At 51.5% G+C, this 14,882-nt stretch overlaps 7 protein-coding genes across 7 annotated transcripts; 2 read left to right on the forward strand and 5 right to left on the reverse strand.

Annotated features, from left to right (window-relative positions):
- Positions 1 to 200: 200 nt before the first annotated feature.
- On the reverse strand, positions 201 to 1,565 carry ATEG_00620 (uncharacterized protein; the record flags this gene model as incomplete). The annotated part of the gene is made up of 4 exons (XM_001210706.1): positions 201 to 250; positions 408 to 792; positions 858 to 1,430; positions 1,485 to 1,565. The coding sequence occupies 4 exons, from the start codon at positions 1,563 to 1,565 to the stop codon at positions 201 to 203; spliced, it is 1,089 nt and encodes a 362-aa protein (XP_001210706.1).
- A 1,570-nt stretch (positions 1,566 to 3,135) lies between these two features.
- ATEG_00621 (uncharacterized protein) lies at positions 3,136 to 4,333 on the forward strand (the record flags this gene model as incomplete). Its single annotated transcript, XM_001210707.1, has 5 exons — positions 3,136 to 3,343; positions 3,379 to 3,555; positions 3,877 to 3,972; positions 4,006 to 4,088; positions 4,289 to 4,333. The coding sequence occupies 5 exons, from the start codon at positions 3,136 to 3,138 to the stop codon at positions 4,331 to 4,333; spliced, it is 609 nt and encodes a 202-aa protein (XP_001210707.1).
- Positions 4,334 to 5,649: 1,316 nt separating this feature from the next.
- On the forward strand, positions 5,650 to 6,197 carry ATEG_00622 (PLAC8 family protein; the record flags this gene model as incomplete). The annotated part of the gene is made up of 3 exons (XM_001210708.1): positions 5,650 to 5,743; positions 5,794 to 5,891; positions 5,961 to 6,197. 3 exons carry the CDS (start codon positions 5,650 to 5,652, stop codon positions 6,195 to 6,197), a joined length of 429 nt encoding a protein of 142 aa, XP_001210708.1.
- A 381-nt stretch (positions 6,198 to 6,578) lies between these two features.
- ATEG_00623 (mitochondrial processing peptidase) lies at positions 6,579 to 8,259 on the reverse strand (the record flags this gene model as incomplete). The annotated part of the gene is made up of 5 exons (XM_001210709.1): positions 6,579 to 6,969; positions 7,024 to 7,718; positions 7,787 to 7,864; positions 7,923 to 8,048; positions 8,110 to 8,259. 5 exons carry the CDS (start codon positions 8,257 to 8,259, stop codon positions 6,579 to 6,581), a joined length of 1,440 nt encoding a protein of 479 aa, XP_001210709.1.
- A 262-nt stretch (positions 8,260 to 8,521) lies between these two features.
- ATEG_00624 (SDR family oxidoreductase) lies at positions 8,522 to 9,487 on the reverse strand (the record flags this gene model as incomplete). Its single annotated transcript, XM_001210710.1, has 1 exon — positions 8,522 to 9,487. One exon carries the CDS (start codon positions 9,485 to 9,487, stop codon positions 8,522 to 8,524), a length of 966 nt encoding a protein of 321 aa, XP_001210710.1.
- Positions 9,488 to 10,181: 694 nt separating this feature from the next.
- ATEG_00625 (rRNA methyltransferase NOP1) lies at positions 10,182 to 11,422 on the reverse strand (the record flags this gene model as incomplete). The annotated part of the gene is made up of 3 exons (XM_001210711.1): positions 10,182 to 10,892; positions 10,963 to 11,108; positions 11,326 to 11,422. 3 exons carry the CDS (start codon positions 11,420 to 11,422, stop codon positions 10,182 to 10,184), a joined length of 954 nt encoding a protein of 317 aa, XP_001210711.1.
- A 584-nt stretch (positions 11,423 to 12,006) lies between these two features.
- ATEG_00626 (uncharacterized protein) lies at positions 12,007 to 12,816 on the reverse strand (the record flags this gene model as incomplete). Its single annotated transcript, XM_001210712.1, has 2 exons — positions 12,007 to 12,498; positions 12,553 to 12,816. 2 exons carry the CDS (start codon positions 12,814 to 12,816, stop codon positions 12,007 to 12,009), a joined length of 756 nt encoding a protein of 251 aa, XP_001210712.1.
- Positions 12,817 to 14,882: the final 2,066 nt, after the last annotated feature.

Below are 14,882 nucleotides of genomic sequence, written 5' to 3' on the forward strand. Positions count from 1 at the left end.
TGCATTTGAGAATAACAAAAGAGGAAATTCACTCCCAGAATCGAGCATTGGATCGCTCTTGTGGAGTTCCACTATCGGCTGGAGTTCCTGAGGCCGCATCCGGTACCATTCGTCAAGTTCCTCAAAGGCCTGCAACCAGTTATCTGTCAATTGCTGATGGGTTGAGTCTTGTTGAGATATTGATTCCTGATAGTAAAGGATCAGGGCTTTCCCGCAAAGCCAGAGGGCAACGCGAGTATAGTGCCGAACTCTGTCATGAACGTCTTCTATATGAGAAAGTAGGGCTATGTTCGGAACAGCGGACATTGGAAGTGGGGTTCGGATGGAAACACTGTTCGCCAACGCGTTTCCCAGCTCTAACGGCAATTAGACGGTTGTCCGTATTCAATACAAGATGACTAACATACCTAGTCGTAGAAACATCCAATACATCACCGATTCGATTCCAGTTCCGTATGCATGCTGCACCAGAGTCTCCGGGGGCCTAGGATCACTGCAGTTGGCATTCTTCCAGGCCATCGGAATATTAGATATGAGAGTGCGCAACTCATCCAAGAGGATGAACAACGAAAGCTCTGTTGAATTCATGTTCAGGCCTGCGCCTTGTCTATTCGGCGGAAGTCGTCGGGCATGTGATGAGAAACTTGGTCGAGATTGATACTCTCTGTCCGACAATCGTTGAATAGCACACGCGTTCGAAAGTTCCATAACCGCATGAATGAGAATGTCGGACTTGACGGCCATATCTACGACGGTAAGTCCGAACGGTCGTCTCATATCACTGAGATCAAGCTAATGAGACACGAAATGTTAGAAAAAGAAATATCAGACATTGCAGAATCATATTCTGTACCTACCCATGGGGCAACATGATACTGGTAGTGACGCAGAAGTTCTAGTTTGCGGACTTCTGGTACTGAAGCAATGGGTGCGGAATTTGGAGACAGCGGCTCAGTGGCAGAAGACATATTCGTTTCTCTGAACAAAGGATAAGGTGCTGCGGGTGGAACTCCCTCTCTTTGTGCAGTAGGACATTCTCTTAGCCGCGGCGACAAAGTACTCCTCTGGACGAAGTCTGTAACAGCGGTTGGTACTCCCACGGTAGGAGACGTGTCGTTCACGGCTGCGCTGGATCCCAATGCCAATAGTCCCCGTATTGCCGACTCATCTTTATCGCTGAAGGGGATTTTGTCACTACGTATCTTCCCTTTTCCATGCGCACTCTTCGTTTGGCTCTTATCAACATAACGTCCACTTGAACTGGACTCATTGTCTGCCCCGGATATGGATCTGTCGTTGGGGTTGTATGGTGTAGATATGCTCTTCGCCGGTGAGCTTGAAAACCATGCAGGTGTGATATGAGGGGTAGGAGAGGGCGAGTCTTCGGCGGAGGCATCAGTGTTATATGCAACGGGATCTTCTTTGACGAACTAGATGGTTTAGCATCAAAGTCACAGGTTCTAGCTGCGAAAGAGGGTCCCCACTTGGATCTTATACTTTTCATCGGTCTCGGGTGTCTGCAGCTCCCTTGCGTCGACAGTGATGGAGTTCTTTGGCAGGAACATCACCTGCAGGCCATAATGGCAGTCAAAGTTCTTGTCGATGCAGTTCCGACAACGGGGTTTTCCTTCATCACCTACAGGCGACCGCGATGAGGGATTAGCCTGCAGGTCATATGTCTTGCGCCGACGTCATGTCGACAGAGGAAATACTTACACTTTCGCCGTCGCACTCGACATCGCAGACACCCGGTGCGGCATCTGGTGAACTTAGGCGCGGGTCGATGATTGAGGGTTGTATCTGCCATTATCGGCAGACATAGGGAGAAGCAGGTTCAAGCGAAGAAGTTACCGAGGAGGCATGAAACTAGGAGGATTCAATCCAGTGCCAACTTCCGCATCAGACGGTGGGTTTCTTGCATGGAGAGACCCCAGACTGTCGTACGAATCGGGTAACTCCAACCACCGGTTCGGAAAACCCCCGCGTCCACTTTCCTCGGCACCCCTGGAAATCCCTAAATAGGCAGTTGGAGGCCCTATCCGCCTGTCGGCAAATTTTAAGCGAGGGACCACTACTACTAGATAATTACAACTGGATAATCTATGGTAATGTCATGTTGGAACTCGTGGCTTTTATCTCATCTGATATCAAATTAGTCTCCAATAAGGCAACAGTCACATATATTTAGCCCTATCAGCCATGCAGTAGCGTAATGTGGGGAAAAACGTGGTTCCATTAAGGTCATCTGGTAGTCTAACATCCCATGGCCATGGTATAGTAGTCCCATAGGTCCCAGGTACTTGCGAAGTGGTCCAGGATCATGGGCAGGTAGGTCGTCGACCATTCCTCAGCCCTATCGGCAGTATATTGCGCCTTGCGACATTCCTAGTACTTAGGTAACTATCTCGACTGCTCCAACTCAACAATTGCCAGAATATGATATGGGGGGAAGGTGTGACAATAATATGACTGCGATGAAGATTACAGTGAGTGAATTTGATTGCGCAGTTGTCCGGAAGGTCTTGACGAAATGGTTCTACCGGGACAGAGTATGGGTCTTCGGTAAAGGAATGTGAACCAGTTATGAAAGTTGCGAACTGTAGCGAAGGGTCCTGCTTCATGCATATAATTTATGTGAAATGCTCTATCATAAAGAGGTTCTCTTGCAATGTTGCCTATGGAATACTGATGAGATTACCGCCATTTGTATTGCACGGGATACTCGCGTCGATGAATGTATCCTCTGGATCCTGTTCGAGCTGACGTAGGCGCTGATATATTGCTCGGAGTTTGTAACAGATGCTCGCTTTATCGTCATGTTCCATAAGATCCTATACTTCTTGTAGGGACTTCCCATTTATATATTTCATGTAATTTATTAATTAGTGAAGGAGATCCGCTCTTTCAACGTTGTTTATCAAAATCTTTGTCCGGATAATATTCTGTAGGATACTAAGCTCAAACGAGCTTATATTATTAACTTCTATTGGTGCACAAATAGTTAGGTGGTCATATCCCCTTACACCGCATCTTTCTTTCATCGCGGCTTAATGAAATCTGGTTCCATTACCTGGACCAATCCTTTCTTCTTCAATTCAACTCATTCTCTAAGTCTTAACTTTTCATTCTTCCAATATGAGCTCCGAAACTCCGCAAGACTACTCTGTCGATGAAGAGATCCTTTACTTCTTCCGCCAGACCTCTGCAACTCAGTCAGCTTGTGATGCTCGTGCCCGAGACCTCGTTGGGGGATCCATCATCCCTGTTGCAGTTCAAGGGATTGCAGCTATACTGTTTATGCGGGCCCCAATCACGATTTCGTGGTTCAGTTTCGACTTAAAGCGTTAGCCCTAAACACCGAACTGTCTACTTTGGCAGGCGAGATACATGGGCCTTTGGTTCCATCTGCCACTTTTCACGGTCAGATCGGAAATTCGGAGGAGGGCGCTGATGTGAAAGAGCTCCTTTTGATCTACGTGATGAACCGAATTAAAGGCATCAGCCACCTTGATTTCATTCTGGCTCATAACCTCTCAGTTGACTCGGTCGAGTATTGTAAATGGCGGGAGAACTTGATAGCCGATATTGCGGGGTATACTAAATATCCTCATCTGTATTATCTACGCTAATGATTCAAGATTCCTTGGTCTGGCATGGAAGCATCCACGAACTCTTAGCTCATCGGATCGAGAAGCCATGTTTCAGAGATATGAGAAAGACTTACATCAACTGCTCACTGCTCTGCCCAGTCGCTTCCGCCCCGTTATCCAACAGTCCATTGATGCCCTACCAGCTGTCTTCTCACTCCCCATGGTCCTACTTCATAAGGATTTTGGCGTCAATAATGTTATGGTTGATGTAGTAACAATCATCTAGTTGGAGTCATTGACTGGGCAGAAGCTGAAATCGGTCCTTTTGGAACAAACTTTCACTCCCTTCAGCAATTCATGAGTCACTATCGCCTCCGCATCGGTTAGATTCACCATGCGAACTATGATGTTTTAGACCGGGTCTTTTGGGACACCCTGTCCACGAGTGCTGGAGGGCTTGATCCCGACACCATCCAAACGATCAAGGCGGCTTTAATTGTTGGTCTTCTCCGTTCCCACGGATTCACGAGTCGACTTGCCAATGAACCAGAGCCAGAGCCTATCCGAGATGACAAAAGCGGAGCTTACAATATGCTTGGGTTAACTAGATAGTTTGCTTATTAACCCAGCTACGAAGCTTGTGGACTGAATTATTACTATGTGTTTCCCATTAGAGAGAGATATATATATTTCTTTAGCTTTACTTCTATCTTTACTACTTTAAATCTTATTATTATTTTTAGAAGCCGCTCTGTTTTTGGAATAAATATTGTTACCTCTTCGGACCAGTGGATTCTAGTCACCCTCGTGCTTGAACCACTACACTACCTTAGCAGGTCGCGCAGCTTAAGAGGGATCCCAGGGTTTGACAGCGGGTTCATCGTAGGTTCACCCCAGCGAGTTGTTGGCTTTCAGCTTTTGCCTGCACCTCTGTCGGTGAAGGTAATCGATTCCATTCCCTGAAGAACGAAGATTCCTTAACATCGAAATCGAGGAGCCTTGGAATACTTGACTGCGTAAGTCGCACTTCTTCTGCTTCACGGGCCATGACGCGGGGAGTTAGAATGGTGCTTGTGGTGCCTGAGCTGCTGTGGACTTTCTCCCGAGATAGCACCCAGTCTCTCGGATCAATCAATCAATATTGTGGCTTGCTCTTTTGACTGGCTGCTCTTGGCAACGCTCAAGTCGTACAAAACTCAATGGCGCGGCTCTTTTCGAACACGAGACTGAACCCTACAGATCCACCCCTGAAGAGGCTCGTTTCGACTCCTTCACATCATTCAATTCGCCCCGAACGAGTCAACTACAATGAAGATTTTTTTCTTCAGCATTATCATACTGAAACCAACAAAGAAACCCACCATAACCTCAGATGGATCGGAGAGAACAGACTGCTCGAAATTCTCGTACCCTGAGATCAACAGATCGACTCACAAGGCTCGTATTCCGTGGGATTATCGAAAGCTAAATAACGTGGGCCGCTATGATGGGTCGAGTTTTCACAGCACAAGTCTCCGATCTCCTGGGCTTTTTGACCCTGATACGAGCCCAAGACAAGGACTGAAGGCTCTTCGAAGCAAGAGCGATGTCAATCGTTATTTTGCACGCGCAGGATGGTTCTAAATCGGGAGAACTTGGCGCTCGTGTTGATTCCCATCGGGGCCATCCTGCAATCCGACCTGCCACGAACGCGATTCTCGACCCTCCCGACGAGAACTGATCTCGCTTAGCCCCATACCAAGGATCCAGGACCGAGTCTTGTCTTTCGCGGTCGTCCAATCATGCCTAACACTCTCCCTAGCGGATCAGTGCTTTTGGGCCACCAGCTGAGCATGCCGTAGAATTTGACGGCTAACCTAGGTACCCTCTAGGCAGAAGATCGATAGTAGATGCTGTCAGCCTCATCACAGACTAGCTTTCTTCCTTCCAGAGACATTTAAACTGGGCCCATCCCATCCGCGGCTCTTCGGGTGCATATATCTACTTCGAGACCGTTTCTCATCCGATTTCCGAACCTTCACAAGCCCTATTACCCCCTATCACTATATCACTAAGGAAAATGGGTGCACCTGATGCTGCAGCTGCCACTCCCGGCCAACACGAGCACGAGTGGTCCAATTCTTTCTGGGACTGCTGCTCTCCTACCGAGACCTGTATGCCAAACATTGCCCCCCTCTCCAGCGAACACCGCTAACAGCATCAGGCCTCCTCGGATGGTGCTTTCCCTGCGGTCTCTTCGGCAGAACGGGCGCCCGTCTCGAAGACCCATCTATGAAATCCGATGACTGCATGAACGGCAACGTACGTACCCACCTACATACATCTTGCATACCTACGCGAGCACGGTCAGCTAACGAACAGATCTGATAGTGTCTCATCTACTTCGTCAGCAGCTACTGCGCTCTCCACTGGATCCCCCTTATGATGAAGCGCGGCGAGATCCGTAAACGGTTCAATATCGAGGGCTCCGGCGCTGGGGACTGCTTCTCGTCGTACTGCTGCCCGTGCTGCACGCTGGTGCAGAACGAGAAGGAGGTCGAGTTCCAGTCGACGCGGGTTCAGCAGTCCGGGTATCAGGCTCCAGCTGGGATGGCTTATCCTCAGTAAAATTTGGGTACATGCGTGGTTATGAAGCGTGAGTTGAGTGGGGATTCGACTTGGGTCGCTCTTTGGAAAATTTCCTTATGTCTATTTACTGTGATACCTGATAATATTAATGATACACTTGCTTGGTTGGATGTTAATTGCAAGGTAGAGGCCAACGGGGCACTTGGATATTTACAACGTAATTACTCCTACAAGGGCAATGCATTGAAACAAAAGAGAATACAGTTTTGAAATATATCAGCGACAGTTGTGTACTGTACATAGACACGCTATCTCTCCAACGTACCACCGCCGTCTCTATCTATTACTCACCAACAAGAACAAACGAACTGGCCATAACTCTGAAACGCAAAAACTGGTGATCAAACTGGCGTCGACGTTTTACAGGGAGTTGCGGCTGGTGTCCGCACGGATGCGGTTGTAGTCGAGGAGACCCTCGACGCTGCCAACAGCGCTGACGGCGACGTCCTGATCCCAGATCCGGCGCATGGCGAACTCCATGACGTCCTTCTCGGTGATCTGGCCGATCGTCCGCTCGATGTCCTCGGCGGAGAGGCGACGGCCGGTGGTGATGATCTGGCGACCGATGTCCTCGGCGACGGCAGTGGTGCCATCGAGGGACAGGAGGATGGAGGCCTTAAGCTGGGCCTTGGCGCGCTCAACCTCGGCGGGGGTGACGTTGAAGCACAGACGAGACCACTCACGGAGAGTGAAGTGAACCAGGTCGTCGAGGCGGGTCAGGTTCTCGGAGACGAGGTAGATACCCCAGAGACTGGTATAAACGTTAGCCAGGCATTCCAAGAGAAAGGGGCAAAAAGTATCTTACCCAGTGTCGCTGTAGCTGGTGGAGAAGCTCATGAAGCTGTTGGCAAGACCCTGGTGCTCAACAAAGGAGCTGAGCTTGCTGCCGAGGAAGGAAGAGTTGCCCATGGCACGGTCCCAGTTACCAACGATGGCCTGGGTGACGAGGCCGGTGAAGTAGTCATCATCCTTCCAGCTAACACCCTCGACGGCAAGGGCAATGTGGGCAGTGGGGATGGTGTCGTCACGGAGACGGACCTCAGAGCCGATGAACTCGGGGGTGCGCTTCTGCTCGGCGGCGAGGGTCAAGGCAGCGGAGGTAGGGGGCTTGCTGGGGAGGGTACCGAAGTGCTCCTCAGCCAGGCGGACGAGCTGCTCGTGGGGGATACCACCAGCACCAACAAGGACCATGCGGTCAGCAGTGTAGTTGGTCTTGATGTAGTCGGTCAGGTTCTCGCGGGAGATGGTCTGGATGTTCTCCTTGGGGCCGAGGATGGTGCGACCGAGGGGCTGACCCTGGAAAGCGGTGGCGTGGAGGTGGTCGAAGACAACCTCCTCGAGCTGCTTGTCAACCTCTTCCTGCTCACGGAGGATCACATCACGCTCGCGCTCGATAGCAGCGGGCTCAAGCTTGGAGTTCTGGAGGATATCGGCGAGGATGTCGACGGCCTTGGGAACATCGTTATTGAAGGACTTGGCGTAGTAGACGGTGTTCTCGCGCTATAGCGGAATGCTGATTAGTGGTCTGGATGGACATTGATATCCTAGTGGATAATTCCGGGTCGTACCGATGTGTAGGCGTTGAGGTGAGCGCCCATGTTCTCAATCTCCAGCTCCAACTGGTGCTGGGTGCGCTTGTTGGTACCCTGACGAGAAAGGCATGTTAGCGACTGTTGATTTCATTATTTCAGGTCAAGAAAATACCTTGAAGGCAAGGTGCTCGAGGAAGTGAGCAGTTCCGTTGGTCTTGTCAGTCTCTGCCCGGCTACCGGCATCGATCCAGACACCCACGGTGGAGGTCTGAGCCCATGGGGAGTACTCGGTAGCGATCTGTGAGCCATTAGCGAGGCTGCGAAGCCATTGAGATCGAGGGTAGTCGCATTCTCCGTACCGTGAAGCCGTTGGAGAGGGTGGTGGACTGGGTGGTCGAAGGCAAGGTCACCGGGGACGCAAAGCCTCGCTTGACGGGCTGGATGGACTTCAGGGCCGCGCGACTGCGGAGAGCCTGGTTCAGGTTGAAGGCTAGGCGCCGGGAAGCCATTGTGCGAGTAGACAGAAATGAGAATGGGGGGAGGGGGGGAGGAGGGACTGGAGAGAGGGTTGGGTTGCAGCGACAGAGACGGGCTGGGGATGCGAGGTTGAAGTTCGGAAGGTCAAATTGTTCGCCAGCCGGCAGCCAATCACATGACTCGCTTTTCCAAACCGCCTGCATTCGATCCCGACACTTCCCTACACCCTACGGAGTACAGACCCGTACAGAATACCATTAATCTCACAACTTCATTTCACTCACTCTCTATTCTCTACCTCAGTCGCTTCGCATACTCCCGGATGTTCTCCACCAAACTCATATCCTCCGAAAATCCCAGTTGTCTCGCCCGCGCCGTGTTGAAGTTCGGCGGCCAAGTCTGCACGATCCGATCAATATCCGCATCGTACTTCTCCTCCACCAATGCCCGCCGCTCCGGTCCTCCAATTTCCTCCAGCGCATCCAGCATCGCCTGCACGCTAACCTTCAATCCGGGCAAGTTCACGGACCTCGACTCCCCAAACGCTTCCTTGGGGATCTCCCGCGCGTGCAAGAGGTTCTTCACCACCGTGTAGGGCGAGCAGATCCACAGCTCTGTTGTCTTGCTCACGGGGAGCAGTGCCTTCTCTCCATTAAAGGGCTCGCGGATAATGCCGCTGGCAAAGCTACTCGCCGCTTGTGTAGGTCTTCCCGCTCGTACCGTCACCGTGGGCAGACGCACCGCGCGCCCGTCCAGGAACCCGCGACGCGAGTAATCGTTCAGGATAAACTCAACGATGAGCTTCTGTGTTCCGTACGAGGTCAACGGGATTGGGGGCAGATTGCTCTCGTCGATGACGAACCCGGGCGGCGAAATGCCATACACGGCCAAGCTGGACGTGAAAACCACCTTGACGCCGGGCATGACGGCGCGCAGTCGGTCGAGGATGTACCGCGTGGCATCGAGATTGACCTTCATACCCAGCTCGAAGTTGGCCTCGGCGCCGCTCGACATGATCCCGTGTAGGAGATAAACCGTGTCGAAGCGATGGGTCGCGTTGAACATCTCGTCAACCACTTCGTGCGAGCTCAGGTCTGCTTGTACGCACTTGGCTCGCGATGCGTGGGCGGCGGCAGCCTCCGGAAGCGCTGGAGTGACCACATCCGTAAGGGTCACTGTGGTCTTAGGGTATTGGTCCAACAAGGCTGCTGCCAGCTCTTGTCCGACGTAACCATTCGCACCAGTGATGATGATAGACATGATTGCTGTAGGGCCCCCGGGGGATATTGTTCTGGTAGAATATCTGTATGAGGAGAAACCAGGCTCCGTAGAATAGCCAGTGGTTCTGGCGGCCTGTATAAAGCACTTTTGCACACCCCCACGCTCCTCTGGTGCTAAACGGCAATAATAAAGCCTACTGCGGGGTCAAGTGGAGGGAATCACAGCAGATGACGGTCTTTCTCCCCGCTCTCGGGCCATGATCGATCCATTTTCATGGTAATCAGGATCCCAATTACCTGATGCGAAATAGGCCACCAGTCAACTGCCAAACTACGCAGCAATTCCGACGGGACCGGGCAGAGACATCGGCGAGTATTCCGACAGCCGAGCAACCAGCCTTCCAGCAACGGCGCAAGTCCGAACACTACTACTGACCCAGGGAGACACTACATCGGAAGAAGTCAGACAAGCGATAATCCATTATCCTAAACCTCTATTCCTCCAGCTTGAAACCATCTAAATCCAGATGAACGCATAGAGCGCCGAAGAAAAGACCCAGAAATTGCAAGATTTTTGGACTCGCGCAAAAGAATACATTGGTAATAGACCTCGGCATGACACAAAGAAGAAAGACATTTCAACATATCACAGAACACTCGACGCCAGCAGAGAAGAAACGAACAGATAATTAGAAAATGGAAAAGAAGATCAGACCGCCATTTTTGTGACCCCTTTATGCCGCACGCTTGTAGATACCAGACACTATACAATGGTCACGCTCGAAAGGCTCCAGGGTCAGCTGTTCGCGGGGCTTGATCCGCTCCTCTCTCATCTTCTGCACCTCGCGGGCGAACACCACCTCGGGCTTGGCCGTGCTGTCGATACAGTTGGCCTTGACGGAGACGATGACACCACCGCCCTCCTTGAGGAACATGTGGGCGTTGAGGCCGACGATACGGGCCTGGTCGGGCTGGGCCACATCGGCGAAGATGACGTCCACCATGGGCACAAGCATGCGGTAGCGGAGAGGGTGTCTGGCGTCCTCAACGATGGGGATAACGTTGGTGCGGTGAGTGGCCATGCCAATCAGATCACGGCCAGAACGGTGAGAGAACTCGACGGCGTAGACGTTTCCGGTGGGTCCGACAATGTCAGCAACGTGACTGACGGAGGTACCGCTGGCAGATCCCAGGTACAGGACCTTCGCACCAGGCTTCATGTAGATGTCGTCAAGACCACCCAGGATACCGGCAGCAAGCTTGGAACGGAAGGGGTTCCAGACACGGTACTCGGTCTTGGTCACGGTGCCATCCTCCTCAGGAGGAGACTCCACGGCGATACGCTTCTCGCCGTAGACAGCCTCTCCGGGGGTCAGGTTCTTGGTAACAAGCAGATCTTCCTTGCCACCGCGGGCAACGAAAACACCGGCGTGACGGTGGGGTTCCTAAGAAAAAAGTTAGATGTTAGTTCTCTCGCGTCTATCGCAAGAATCTTGGTTTAGTAGAAGAACTTACAATGATGACCTTAGCACCACCCTTGGCACCCTTAGGGCCACCACCGCGACCACCGCCGCGACCACCACGACCACGGGGGGCACCACGGCCACCACGGGCACCACCACGGGGACCGCCACGACCACGAGGAGCGCTACCAAGACCGCCTAGAGTTCAGAAGAAGGATCGTATTAGCCGCACCGTCGTCGTCGAAGACTACCACAGGATCAGGGAGCGTTGCGAAACCGCTGTTGGCACAATCGGAAATCCGACCACAATGATATAGTAGTGAAGCAGATCTCCGACTGTGCACGCACGGTTCCACTCAACCATCCATATACCAATCGATGGCGCCATATTGGAGCTAGATGTTGGTGAACAAACCTCGACCACCACGGCCACCACCTCCACGGGGGGCACCACGACCGCCACGACCAGCAGGTCCTCCACGTCCTCCTCCTCTAGGGCCACCGAATGCCATTATGTTTGGTAGGAAAAATTCGTTTGACGAAGTGTCGGGTTGGAATAGGTCGAGATGGAGCTGCTACGAGCAACACCCAGAAAAAAATTCGTTTCGGAGAAAAGGGAGATTTTAAACCCGGTCGGTCGGGGGAAGGCCGTGAATCGCAAGCGTCACGGAACCTGTAAGAAGCAGCTAGTGCTTGAATATCGCACGCGCACAAAGATTGAAATGATCGGTCGAGGCCGAGCTGCTCGTCGTTGTTGCGGTCGAGATTTTTCAGACGGCGCCTTGGAATCTTTGAAAATCAAGACTGCCGCTAAGCCTCTAGGGGACTAGCGCATCAGCTGCCTTCCTGTGGGACGGCGGTGTCACGTGAGATGAGGATTTAGGCATAGCGAGGTCACCTGACAGCCACAAGCCCTCTACAACACTGGCCTTGGAGCTGGGAGGATAGACCACCAGGCAGATACTCCGATTCAAAAACGACTTTATTACAGTTACCAAATATCTCTTATATCCGCTATTTCAAGCCTTAGAGAACCCTCCTCACATTATGTACAACACCCAGCAGCGGCCACAGGCACCACCCACTTCTTCACACATTAACTGCCAAAGAAGTAATAATTCGCTGCATACTGGACTGTAAACTGTGATGGCATGTTCTCGCATGTTTTCGGCGGCTGCCCCGCTGCGGTGTCCACCCGGTAGACGCTCTTATATCGCCCAATGGTCCCGTTGATGGTAGAGAGATACAGCCAAGCGACCGCCCCATTGCCACCTTTCATGGCACTAGACGGCGCATCGATCTGAGACTCTTTCTTCGTCATCGCAATCCCGTATTGGCGAGATGGTGTGGTGTCCAGGTTGAACACAGGTGTTGCCCCGGAGAAAAAGTGATGGCCCAACAGATCCATGTTTGCCGGGGGCAGCGGGTCATAGTCGTTGGTTGGCAGTTGGATCTTGTATGCAATGTTGGGCAGTAATTCTATGAGGTCTGGGAAGCTTGAGGCGATACAAGTCGCGTTGTAGAGGCGAGCGACGGCGCCGACGGCCTCGGGTTTTGCATCGGAGGTCGAAGCGGCACAGCTGTAGTTCTATGCCTTTGTTAGGCTTCCTCCGAAGCAGTATGTATGGTGCATGTATCTTACCTGAGTACCCCGACCCAATGCAACATAGAGTGGCCTTTGATCGGTAGGAGAAGGCAGACCCGAAGCATATGCTGGGAGGGCAATGTTGGACGGATCGCATGTCGACGTCGCCGTGAAGAGGTCTTTGGCGTCCTCGATATGCTTGCTCACCCTTCCAAGAAATCCAGCCATGTCGTCTGAATAGTCATACAGGTCGTCAAAGAAGGTGGGAGCAGCAAGTGAGGTTGCCATCAGGCCGGCAACCAGCAAAGGGAGTAGATGCATTCCGGATGCTTGATCAAACCACGATTCAAAGGCAGGTAAGAAGTATAACGGAGAGGAGATTGTGCAGATGATTCTGAGGGAAAAGAAAAGACGAATCAGATGAAATAGAGGAAATAATAGCAGTGCACAACCAGCGTGCAAGAGCAAGAACGGAAGAGAAACAACTGGTATCTAAAGAACACCGAACAACCCAACTGGGAAAAGAGGTTACCAACAACCAAGGAATGAGAGGTGAATGAACTGCTGGACAGGGAATGCGTCGGATGCAGCCATATATAGGGCTCCGCTCAATACGATGAACCATCTTTGGGGAGCGCAAAGATAGTAACAACGACTTAATCTATGTTTGAAACCAATGATGCAGGATCTATAAACAGCCTCGAGTGAGAGCTCCTCTCAAGCCGCTTGCTAGACGCCTGCAAGATCGAGATCTACCATTGGTGCTGGAGAGGCGCTGGCTGATCCTTCCAACTTCGCGAATGATTTAGGGGCCCGGAGTCGACGCGAAGCATGGCAGAAATAGCCGGTGAAGAGCTGTCATGGGTCGTTTCATGGGTCGTTATTGGTGCATCTCAGGGAGGCGATCTGCCGTGAAGATGATTTGCTAGGGAGGAGTGGTGGAGAGAGAGATAGCAAGCGCCTATTTGCAGAGTAAATGTCCGGGAATCCTGCAGACCTAATTATATCTGCCGGGAGGGGGTCGGCGCTTACACTGCAGACAACAAGACCATGACCATAACAACACTCCATATACTCCATTTCTCTTCACCGATCGGTATCTAGTCATCTCTGTTTACTGCACCTCCATTGTTTGCTATTTTAGTTCCGCTCATTAATATATTATACTCCACCACTCTTCAAGGTCCACTCCAGAGAGTGCGGAGTACGTGCTGGAGATGTAACCCTCTCCAGAGAACAGTCAAACCATTATTCTTACCAGCTCTGCTCCGATAGCTGTTGCAGGACATCCAAAGTTGTTACCACCAAATATCGTCGTGGGTCTCATCTGGGGTTTAGAGATCATCTGTCTACACCCCGACCCCTTTAACCCGCGATCTTGGTTCGCCTCTGATGAAATACTAGCGAATCTATAGCGCTAACAGTATCTCAGAAACCCACCTACTATGGAATGCAAGGATATTGAATCCTGCATGAAAAGGTCAGTGAGCGTCTTCCAAATATAGACAGGTACACATCAAGACCATGAAGAACCAATCACTACAGTGCTCAAATATCGATAGACAACAAGATACGTTGATTGTTTCATCATGCAGACATACGTTCGAAGTTCTTCAGCAGACCTCATGTCATATGCCTTTCCCCTAGCCTGCAACATTATTCCATGTTTATCCGGAACCTACTAGTGCAGCACCGTCTGCGGTCGTGTTGGACACCCAGTGAGACATCCGACAGGCTGAAGCCCTGCAAGAAGCAGAGAATGGAAGCAACCCGGACATTATACCTCTCATCATTGGACTCGTATCTGTGTTAAACGCTCTGGGACGCCTTGGGGCAGAACTAGTGGTACCTCCTGCCAAACAACGGTTAGTATTAGGTAGTCACACCTGTGGTCCTGTGACTATCTCGCCACGAGGCTAGGACTCTGTACGTCTGGAGCATATAATGACTGCTTACCCATAAGAAAACAGCCACACGGCTTTTCGGAGTGGCTCACCTGTATGGAAAGGGGAGAGTCTGGAGGCAAACAAGAACTGTCGCAGCTAGGCACCTAGTCAGTTAAGTTGTCTTCCTGATGAGACGGATCCTCCACTACGTTTCTACGATATACGGTATGACGAAAGACCATGGCACAAGATTATACATGCAATATAGACACCGATGTTTCCTTGGCCAAACTGTCCTCTCATTAATCGTCTCCACGCGCCCCGGTTTCCGATTTAGGAAAGGCTAGAGCAGCCTCGCCGAAAAGAAGCCAGACCATTACAAGAAACTTGCGACGGCTGGCTTTCCTGTTCTCGACACATCCGGACACGATCTTGACACATAACCTGCTCGGGCGGGCCGGTGGGCACTAGATGTTGGCGGTACCAAACTTCTAGAAGAGG

The sequence above is a fragment of the Aspergillus terreus genome, genomic scaffold, assembly GCF_000149615.1.
Source record: "Aspergillus terreus NIH2624 scaffold_1 genomic scaffold, whole genome shotgun sequence".
Lineage (NCBI taxonomy): Eukaryota > Fungi > Ascomycota > Eurotiomycetes > Eurotiales > Aspergillaceae > Aspergillus > Aspergillus terreus.